The 10,490-nt window shown below is 45.7% G+C and overlaps 1 protein-coding gene across 3 annotated transcripts in view; it reads right to left on the bottom strand.

The window, feature by feature from the left end:
- SETD1B (SET domain containing 1B) overlaps positions 1 to 10,484 on the bottom strand; it is a 54,067-nt gene extending 43,583 nt beyond the window's left edge. For all 3 annotated transcript variants that reach the window (XM_026859454.1, XM_026859455.1, XM_026859456.1), the window contains exons 1-5: positions 10,330 to 10,484; positions 9,775 to 9,873; positions 8,997 to 9,267; positions 5,679 to 5,791; positions 1,780 to 2,955 (exon numbers count right to left, since the gene is read on the bottom strand). In XM_026859454.1, coding sequence (XP_026715255.1) covers positions 1,780 to 2,955; positions 5,679 to 5,791; positions 8,997 to 9,267; positions 9,775 to 9,873; positions 10,330 to 10,470 — 1,800 coding nt within the window. In that variant the 5' untranslated portion in view covers positions 10,471 to 10,484. The remainder of the gene's footprint in view (positions 1 to 1,779; positions 2,956 to 5,678; positions 5,792 to 8,996; positions 9,268 to 9,774; positions 9,874 to 10,329) is intronic.
- Between the last annotated feature and the right edge of the window lie 6 nt (positions 10,485 to 10,490).

The following is a 10,490-nucleotide window of genomic DNA, read 5'->3' as shown; positions in this document are numbered from 1 at the left end:
GGGGGGGGGAGACAATTAAGGCAGAAATGACCTGCATGGAGACCCTGCTACCACCTTCCTGACTTCTACAGAGGATCGAGGCATTTATATCATTTTGTACCACAGAACCATCGACGTGAACTTCTGACACCAGCATCTCATTAAGGGGAGACAAAGACTTAACATGGGCTTCAACGTCAGCACACTGCTGCCCCATATCCCAACCTACAAATATAACATCCCAGCCTGTTCCCCAACGCTGATCTCAGCTACAGAAAGTGCCTGACCCCACATACCATGCTGGCATTCATCCATCTTCCTAAACACGCTCAGAATTGGCTGCAACACTCTTGCACAAGAGTAAGGACAGCAAATACAAGTTCAGAATGGCAAGGAGATGAGGGATGCCTTCCTTATTTTTTTAGACAAACTAAGTCTACCAGACTGAGCTCAAGGAATCAAAACTCCACTCCTAATTACTACACCATCAGGTCCCACTGGCCAGGTACTTGCCTCCCAAGAGGGGAGCCTGGGCCAGCCTAGATGATGAATGAGACCTCAAGCAGCTGAATTGTTTCAAAGGCTAAACTGGCAACTGCAAGGACAAGCAGGTTTGGAAAGGCATGTAAAAAATCCCAAAATATCCAGTACAGTTACAATTTTTTTCTATTTAGCACTGATACCTGCACTATGTTACTGCTGCAGTGCTCTTCCTCCAGTTAAGCACTCTGCAAAGCCTAGAGCTACGGGAGCAGCTCCTCCTCTCCTGAAATGCAGCTGTTTCTCCGGTGAAAACTGTAGACCACTGGAGAGAAATCCATTCTGGCAGCTTAACCCCAGCAAACTTTCATAAGTAAATTAAATTGATCTACCACACTCGGGACATTTACACAAGACCAGACCTCTTAGGAGGGTTGAGGACCCCCCTACTGCAGAGTTCTTGCACACCAGGGACAGCAGTTTCATTTGCTTGCATGACTATCATACACGTGGAGGAGAAAGGGTCTGACATTTGCTAAGATCCGTATTTTGACTGTTCCTTGACACAGCAGAATAGGACCGATATGTCCACTGCAGCGATACTCACATTTGTTGCAACAGACCTCCCAAACAGCCATGCCACGCAATGTAATTTCTCTGTCTGCTGGCACCATTCCACACCGTTAAGCTCTTGCTGTCCCTTCAGCCACAAATGCCCCAGCAGAGGCAGCAAGCTCCGCTCTATTATTGGAAGACTCAGTGGAGCACATCCCCCACAAGCTAGCTACCTCCCCCTTTCAACTGAGCAAAGCAAGTATTAAAACCCAGCAACTGTCTCCCGTTCAAACCAGATGGCATAAATAGCTGGAGAGCTATCAAACAAAGTATACATTCAATACTTCGGCGTAACATGAAAGCCCCGTTAAGCAAGTGTGTGCATACACACGCACCCACGCTCAGGGACCAAAGCAATGGCAGAAAGTGCTCGATTAACTCCTCTAGTGGCTTAAGTGTCTGTCGACACTCAGGACATTCACACAGCATAAGCACTGGCCAAACTTCCACGGCTTGTGCAGTCCTTGAGCTCTCCTGAAGCTATAAATTGCAGCAGGCTGCCATTATAAACAAGGAAAGCTGGAGACCGGCAAGTTGATTAAGACCATCACTTTGTGTCACGTCTAACTCATTTCCAGCTGCCCTGAGTCAAAGAAAAAGCCACCAGAAACCCTACACTCTAACAACACCAAAAGAAAAGAGTGACTCCCTGCCCAGCTCGGGGGATATGCACGGAGCTTCGTAACTCAGTTCCAGATCACTTACCTCGTCCATTTTTTCTGACGTTGGAGTCTGGTCACCAGGCACCATTTCTTTACCCTCCGAGGTCTCAATTTTGGAGGTCCTGCTCAGCTGATCGATGGGAGTCATGCTGGCCTCCGACGTCCCCCGGGAATTCTGACTCAGAGAAGCCGTCCCAGGGATGGGCTCGTCGTCGTCAGAGTCAGGTAACGGCGTCGGGCTGATGTCCTCCAAGCCTGTGCTGGAAGGGCGTGAGGAAGGCGTCTGACCTCTGTAACCAGGCTGAGAGTTCGAACCATACATTGGGATGGGAGAGAGCTGGGAAGAGGAAGAGGAAATAGGGCTACCTTCCATTCGGATCTCGTTATCCGAGTCATGCTCGTTAAGAAAGGGTAACTTTGTTCTCTGCTCTTTTAAGAGCATCTCAATCCTTGAGTCTAAACTGTTATGTTGCATTTCTGACTCCATGGTGGGGGTGCCAGGGGTCTCGCTTCTCTCTGGAGTCTGAGAGAAGGACGCTGTGCTCGGTTCAGGAACAGAGTTCGAATCGGGCAAGGGCGGAGGCTCCTCCTGTTTCTCCTTCATCGGGACAAAATCGATGTTAGTGGCAGCGCTGCTTTCCACAACCATCTCAGTGGGAGGTGGCGCAGGTCTTCGGTACTCAGTTTCCCTGGAAGTCTGGGGAAACTGCTGCTCATCAGACTGGGGAAATACAGCTGGTGCTTGGTAGGGAGAGAAAGCAGATTTGTAGCTCGAAGAACTAGAGTGGCTCAAGGGAGGAGTGTGAGAGAACTGAACTGGCTCCTGCTGATGGGATTTGTACGTACTAAACTGATGCTCCGTCCCTCGGTAAACACCTGCTGCGTTATGAACATAGTGATGTCCCGGGCGACGGTTGTAGGCATCCGTAAATTTTGTTTCATGTCTCCTGGGTTTGTACCCACTGTCCTGCCCAAAATGGTACACAGGCGTTGTCTGACGACTAGAATAGGTAGAATCCTGGGAAAACGGCGTCCCTAACCGTGGGGTGTGAGGTGTTCCTTGGGACTGTGGGGTGAACTGGCTGTAGGAGTTTGGGGTGTCTTGCCGACAGCTGGAATAGGCTGTGTCATGGGAAAACGGCGTGCTACTGTTTGGGGTAACAGATGATCCCGCAGAAGAAAGGTTACTGTCTTTCAGGCGCTTCAGGGAATCTGTCAACTATAAAAACAGAAGAGAGAAAAGCACCTAAACACACACTTTTTAAAAGATATTTGTCTAATCCATTTGGTTTTCAGAGGTACCCGGGAGTTTGGATTCATTTCCATGTCAAAAAAAAAAACCCTAAACCCAAAACGAGGTTACAGCATCCCTGAAAACACAAACCATTATCCATTATTAACAATTCCCTTTGATTTAAAAGAAAAAGGCAAGCAAAGTGGAACTTGTCTGTAAGAAGGGAAGAAAACAGCAGATACAACAATATTCTTTATAAGTTATACTCAAGAGCATCAGATGAACAGGAGACTTGCACGATGCTTCTAGCTAAAAGAGTTTCAAACTCTATCAGCTGTGAAAGGCTTGTCTAAATTGCAAATAGGAAAGACAATTAAATTCTGAGATAAGAAATCATCAATTTATCTTTTTTTTGGTAAACAAATCAAAACATACAAATGAGCAAACTGCCAGCCTGCAACCAAATCTATAGGGCAGGGCTTTGTGTTGGTCCAGCTAAGGGAGCTGACCCACCACCTCTCTAACAAAAGTTCATCTGTAACAAAGGAGAAGGCTACAGGTATAAAAGGCACAAAAGTTCTCAACTGCCAAAACCACTTTTTTAAACCCCTCTCCAAAGACAAACGCTCAGGTAAAGCACTATAGATTATGGCATTTGAAACTGAAACCCTACAAGCATACAGAGAAGCCAAGTAATTGTTCTGCAGCTCACTTCACAGGCACATTCAGGGGGTTTCTAGGAGGAGCCCTGCTCCAACTCAGACTCTGCTGAGTCATAACAGTGCCACACTAATCATCAGCACCAGAATCAATTTTCCATAATGCAAACTAAGAGCTCAGCGAGAATCCTCCCGGTAGCAAGAGAGGCAGGACTGAGCTCCGACTCCCCAAAAACACACCAGGATAGCAAACTGGGGAAACTACAGGCTGGCTCCTCTCCCAAGCCCAGGTAGGTAGAGACACCCTTAAAAGGACCTGCCAGCACCAAACTCAAGCTGAGCTCTCACCTGCCTGCTACACTCACACACATCTCACCCGCTCAGTAGCGTGGACTTGCTCTTGGTGTGACTCCCTAGAGACTGTGACTGCATGGACATCAGGAAAGTTTCTTCCTCAACTGTTTTAGAACCCACAGAAAGGGCCAGGAATGAGCCACATGCTTCCTGCTAAAATCCACCATCTCTGCACCCTTGGTGTAGATGGGATGTGGACTGTTTTTTTAGGGGGGTTTGGATAGGGCCTGGAGGCAGGGATTGTGGTTTGCAGAACTAGTCAGGTCTTTGCTGCTCTGCATGAAGGGGAAAGCAAATGTCAGGAGTATTTTCCTTAACTACAACAGCAAGTAAGTTTGTCGGCAGATTCTAGTGGCAAGAACATGATGCAAACAGCGTTACGCACAGAGCAATAATTTTGGTTGTAATTGGGGAAAAAAATCAATTCAGTGTAATAATATAATACACGAACACAATACCTAGAGAAACAATCTTAAAAATAATTACAGCAGGGACTGCTTTGGGGGATACCATCAATTAAGTGTTTTGCTGTTAACCCTGAAAAAGGGAGTAAGAACAATCATTTTTAGAGATGTGCAACAAGCAGAAATGAAAAGCCAGGTCCTGCTCGTAACAGGGCTCCCAGCAAAATCATTACTTTCCTCCCTCCTGCCTTTAAAAACACCTTGCTGGGAGGTAAGGAAGAATCAGCTTCTTTATGATTTTGTTAAAAGGATACTGGGGTTTTGCCTTGTTACTGTTGGGGTGGTTGGTGGGAGAAGAGGAGAATTTTATTTTTTCAGATCAATGGGGTTTTTCACGTTCAGTGTACAGCTCTGACCTGTCCTGAAAACATCTGATCACAGAATTAATGAAATGATGGCATTTTAAGAAGTCATAAGAGGAAAAAAAAAAATCTGACAAATCTCTTTCAAATTTGATGCCTTAAATTGGGTTCCTAAGCCACAACCAGGAGCCAAAGTACATTTAGAGAAGACAAAGGGACTGACAACTTCACACAAAGAAGGCTTCACTGCCCCCTTGTCCTCTCATCCCGGTGGGGTTCAGAGGGGAGCAGGTAACAGTACAAAGCCATTTAGAGAATTGTACCCTAAATAATGAGGGACCCCTGCAAGCCCTCAGGAATTCTATCCACTGCTTTTATTAACAATTGATTCCAGCAACTAATTAAGATTCTGGAAAATTCATGCTACTACTCAAGATCAGACACCTTCCATCTTTCAGCCTTTAAGCAAGGCTGAAGAACGTCCGCGCTAAGGATTACATACTGCAGACGCTAGGCCAAATGTACCGTTGTAAATCATTCCCCCTGACTTCAAGGGAATAATCTCATCTCCCGGACAGATCTGATCCAGTCCTAACTGCAGGAATTTCTAATGTTAATAGGGCACATACTGTCGGTTCGGTGGGTATTTTTCATTCAGAAAGACAAAAAGCACTTACCATGCTATGCAGACACCGGCATACAGATTAGCCACACGCACTGCATTCGCAGAGAGTTACATTTGCTATAGCAATTATGAGCAAGTTATATTTAAATGTGAATTAGTAACATTCACTGAAACTACAGCAAGACAAAAAAAAAAGAAGCTAAATTAAAAGCGTTAAACCGCTAACATTAATGACGCATTTGTTTGGAATCTTCTAGAAAGTTATTCTTAAAAAAAAAAAAAAAAAAAAGCCAAGCAAACATACCTGGAGAGTTTCATTCACAGTTGGCGATACATCCTGTTCGGTGCCTACAGGAAGGGTCTGAGGAGTGTAGAGACCATTAACGAGCAGTTCATAGAATCGCATGCGGGTTTCACCTGCAGAGACCACAATCGAAGAGTTGATTAAACAGAAATAACACAGCCTATGTAAAAATACATATTCTTGACACCCGCATGACCCTGCTACCACTCCCTGCCCGGTGTATCCATGCAACAGCCAAGCAGGTATCACCTCTGAAGCTCGCAGGGATCGTTTTTAAATAATCTGCTGGGCAAGTGAAGTCAGACACTCCCTCCTCCAGCCAAGACAAGGAGGTTTCTAAATCCTTTTTCCTCTTCTCAGCCTGTTTGGCAGCTCTGCTCTTACCATGCTTTCTGGAGAGCAGCGGTTTCCCTCCTCTCCAAAGTGCCAAGCAAATAGCTTGCAGATTTGAGAAGTGAAACTCTCACCCAAGGGACAAACTTGTGCCAACACCCAGAGCCACTTCAGAAAGCTCTCCCAATACACCTTGCTAGTAGAAACTGGCTGTTATTAATGCAAACACAATGCATGGGAATGCTGAGGACAAAACCGTTAACGCTGCCTCTTCCAAAAAGATACCAACTCATCCTTTTTTTCCTTCTTTTTTTTCTCCCCCTTAGTTTAAGGTGTGCTCAGTGGCATCCTTCAAAGAATAAAAGCCAGAGAAGCAAACTGTCCCATATGTTGTTACTGGGCCTTAGCCTCTTCGTTCCTAAATTCTACAAAGACAGAGTTTCTTAGTACTGGATTTTTCCACAAAAATCCAATCCTACTTATGTTGCAGTCTGTAAGAAATCTGTCATCAGCTTCAAAGGCAGCAGAATTAGACCCTGAAACTGTCTGAGTTTTGTTCTGAAAGATAAAGAATACATAGAAAAATGGACAGACCCAGCACCTGAGCCCAGAACACGAATTCAGGCAAGATCTCCCCTGAAACAGGACTACTTTCACAAGGAAGTCCTGCAGGATCAAACCCCAAACTCCCTGTGAGTCACTCTGTGCAATTTGAAAGCAAAACACCCCTTAGCATGATTCTGCATACTGGAAAAGACTCATTTATCTTGAATAAATGCTGCAGGTGAGGTTATTTGGTTATCAAATCTCATTTCACAAAGTCTTGAGCCACATCCTCAACTATGTGAACTGTTTTAATTCAACTAGAGTCATGACAAAACCGAACTCTTCATTACAAGAGCTTGAAGAGATTCTGGAAATATGCTTGAAATAGTAACACACACAGAGCCCCCCCCAGACTATAGTGCCATGGATATGGAAGTGTTAGGCTTACTTTAAAACCTGTTTTTAAATAAATACAAAGTAATTGTCAGTTTCATAATTCTTCCTGAATCCCCAAGATAATGCAGTAAAAGCTACAATTTCATTTTCAAAGAGGTTTATGAATGTAAAATGATTCCGATTTCTCTGAGGACAGGTAATTATTGTGTATTGTGTCCATTCTGTAGGTGGATAAACTGAGGCAGAGAAGTTGCTTTAAACTAACCTGTCTTAGATGAGGAGGCTGGATTTATTAGTTCCGGATTCCCAGGCCTGTGCTCTGGCCAGACAGATAAAACAACACTTTTGCTGCTAGTATTTATTTACTAGACTATGAAAATCAGAGTTTTAACCAACTTTTCATCCTTATGAAAAGCTGAATACTAGGAAGAAATGTTGAAAACTACACATATATATTTTAAGAATGTCCTAACCTGCTAATGCTATTTTAGGAATAACATTTTTATTTGATTCTAACAGATTATAGCATACTGACAATCTTACTCTTTTAGAGATGCAACTGTGGAAAAAAAAAACATTATAAGCATACAGCTGGCAAACAAAACAAAAATGCAATTTAAAACTAAGACTTCAATGTTTTCTCCCAAGAAACAGAGCATAAAACCCCCTCATTTCCCTGATGCACAGCTAACTTTATTGAACAGCTGCCTGTTCAAGACTTGCAGAGTAGTTTACAAACGGAGAACAAGGAGGAATGTAGTACAATCAGCTTGTTTAAAATGCCTCTCATTAAGACATCCACCACTTACAAGCCTGTTTTAGCTCACACTATTAAATCTACAAATGGTTAATTTGTTCTTACATGTAATTTTCACCTTCACATTTCAAAGAAAGCAGGGCAAGGAGCCTGTCTGTAACAATGAATGATACTAGAATTTCAACTTATACGTAAGTAAGGTCAAGCTTAGCTCACAATAGAAAATATTAGATTACTACTGTGATTTTTTTTTTTAACAGTGATCAGTAATGTCAATAAACATTCCACCATACCCTCTTACCACATGTAAGAGGTGGGTTGGCACACCAACCGCCGTATAGGCTGTGCACTAAATTGTTGAGACCTTTTAATACAGAACAAAAATAGCAGCATTTTTAAGAAAATGGTGTTAATGTCCTCATCCCAAGAAAGTGTGCAGCAAGTCAGTTTTACACTAAAAATCCCATGTTTGAATAAGCAATGAAGAAGCACAAGTGGCAAAAGATCTACACCTCCCTCAGGTTTAGACATTTTCTAAAATTCAGGCACATTTTAGCAAAGCTCTTCACTAACAGGCTTGGAGGAAAGAGAAAAGACAAAGTGGTGAAACGCAATGCTTTCATACTTCCAGGAACTTTATTAGGCTCCCTAGGGCTCGGGTCTGGGGCTGAGAGCTGGCTGCCTCCAGGACTGGGAGCTGCTGTCGCTTTAAGAGCCAGTCTCACACTTACACACTCGCACACACACTGACAAGTGCTGCGTGTGCACTCTTTTGCTGCCAGCCTCCAGTTTGCTGAGAAGTATCAATGAAATGCCAGGCACGCAGAGGACAGCACCCAGCCCCGCTGCCACCGCCAGAATCCAGGGATTTGGGTCCCAAGAACCCCCAGGGTTCGCCCCAAAATCCCAAGTTTGCCAAAGTCAAGTGTCACGGGGGCCGGCAGTCCCGGGAGGTGGCCGAGCAGGGCCAGCCTGGGACACGGAGATGAGGGGCACGGGAGGCCTCCGAGGGCAGGGGACAGGGCAGGGTACAGGCAGGGGCCGGGCAGGATGGCAGCATTTTGCAAATTACAGGGCTGTCTCCTAGCAACAGACAACACATTTGGCTCCACGTGACTTGCCAAGGCCCCAGAAACCAGACCCGCTCGCAGGGGGGACAGGAACACTCCCTTCATATTTTTAATCGCCGGGCTCTCGCGATCTGCAACAGCCTCTCGTTTTAGGAGAGGGTCGGGCAGGGGCACTGCAAACCACAAACGCGTGAGGCCAAGATGTGCCCCCCTCACCTTTCGTATCCAGCTCCACGTGGATGATGTTGCCCATGACAGAGGTGTTGTGAAGGTGCTGGACGGCCTCCCGGGCACCCTTGACAGTGGCAAAGATCACTTTGGCGATGCCCAGGTGCTTCTTGTTCTTCGGGTTGTAGAGAATCTCCACCTCTTCCACTTCGCCGTATTTCTTGCACATGTCGGTCAAAAAGTTTTCACGGATGTTGTCGTTCAGCTTGGCAAAGGTGACCTGCTTGGGAGGCACTGGCCCCACGTAAAATTCATCAATCTGGAAACGGGCACAAGGTGGGAGGGGGGCGATAAAAATAATCACCATCGTTAACCAGCTGGGGGAGGCCATAAGGATGGCACGGGAGGGAGAGGGTTAAAGCATCCTGCAAACTCTGGGGAAAGAAAACTGCCCTCCACGGCTCTGGGATGAACCCCGGAGCTGAGCAGAACCTCTATCGCTGCAGCCATTCATTGAAACTGGCTCCTTTCTGGGCTACAAATATGTATTTTGAGCAGTACCGTCGGCAGAGAGCCCCCCTCCACCGCCCCCCAATCCGAGAAGCCCCCAAGACACCGCTCCAAAATCTTCAAGTGATCTCGTCAGACGGATGAATTGATTTCTCGTTATCTTTATAGAAGAGGATTATTGTTAAACAGTTCGCCAAATAATAATGTTAATAGGAACATGACTGTCATTTAAACGGTCCATTAAACTATTCGGAACTGAAGCTTCCCTCCCAGATAAACAAGAATACAGAATTAAACCCCAAAGTCGGGGCAGTACCTTGAATTTGGGGACAGACAGCTCCAACTCCTTAGTTTTGGTCCATATTCGCCCTATTCTGGGATCCCTGACACAATCCACAGGAGCGATTCCGGAGTTCTGGGAGGAGGAGGAGGAGGAGGAGGAGGAGGAGGAGAGAAAGCACAAAACCAGCAATAACAGAGCTTGAAATTTAAGACACAAATAAAAGAAAAAATAAACCCCAAGGAAGCACGGGCTGTCTCAAGGGAAGGGGGGAAGCATACACACACATACACACACGTGTCAAATTGCAATACTGCTGGGAAATGCACACAGATTGGAAACACAGAAATAAAGCCGCAGGTTTGGGCTCCTTGGGCTCCTGACAGTTGAATACAGAGTGTCAGGTGGCAGTAACTTTGGTGGCTGTGTGTGTCCCCCCCCAGACCCCCCTCCTACACACATGCGCTACAGCAAGGGTTACCACGACTCGGAGGGGACCCCCAGCCCCCAAAATGCCGGTAAGATGGAGGGGGGGGGCAGAAAGGGGGGGGGCACAACACAATGGGGGACACCCACGACCCCCCCACTTACAGGCATGCTGAAATGTTGCCCATCGTAACGGTAGAGTTTGTGCTGTCCTTTTTTCAGAGCCGGGTCAATAATCAACTTGTAACTTCTCCAATGGTGATTTCTTTTCTCGACAGAAGTGCTGGCTTGCGTGCTGTTCTCCATTCCGTTGATCCAACCTGGAC

This window comes from Athene cunicularia (assembly GCF_003259725.1).
Source record: "Athene cunicularia isolate RWA chromosome 15 unlocalized genomic scaffold, athCun1 chr15_part1, whole genome shotgun sequence".
NCBI classification, from domain to species: domain Eukaryota; kingdom Metazoa; phylum Chordata; class Aves; order Strigiformes; family Strigidae; genus Athene; species Athene cunicularia.
This window is presented reverse-complemented; position numbering and strand designations above follow the sequence as displayed.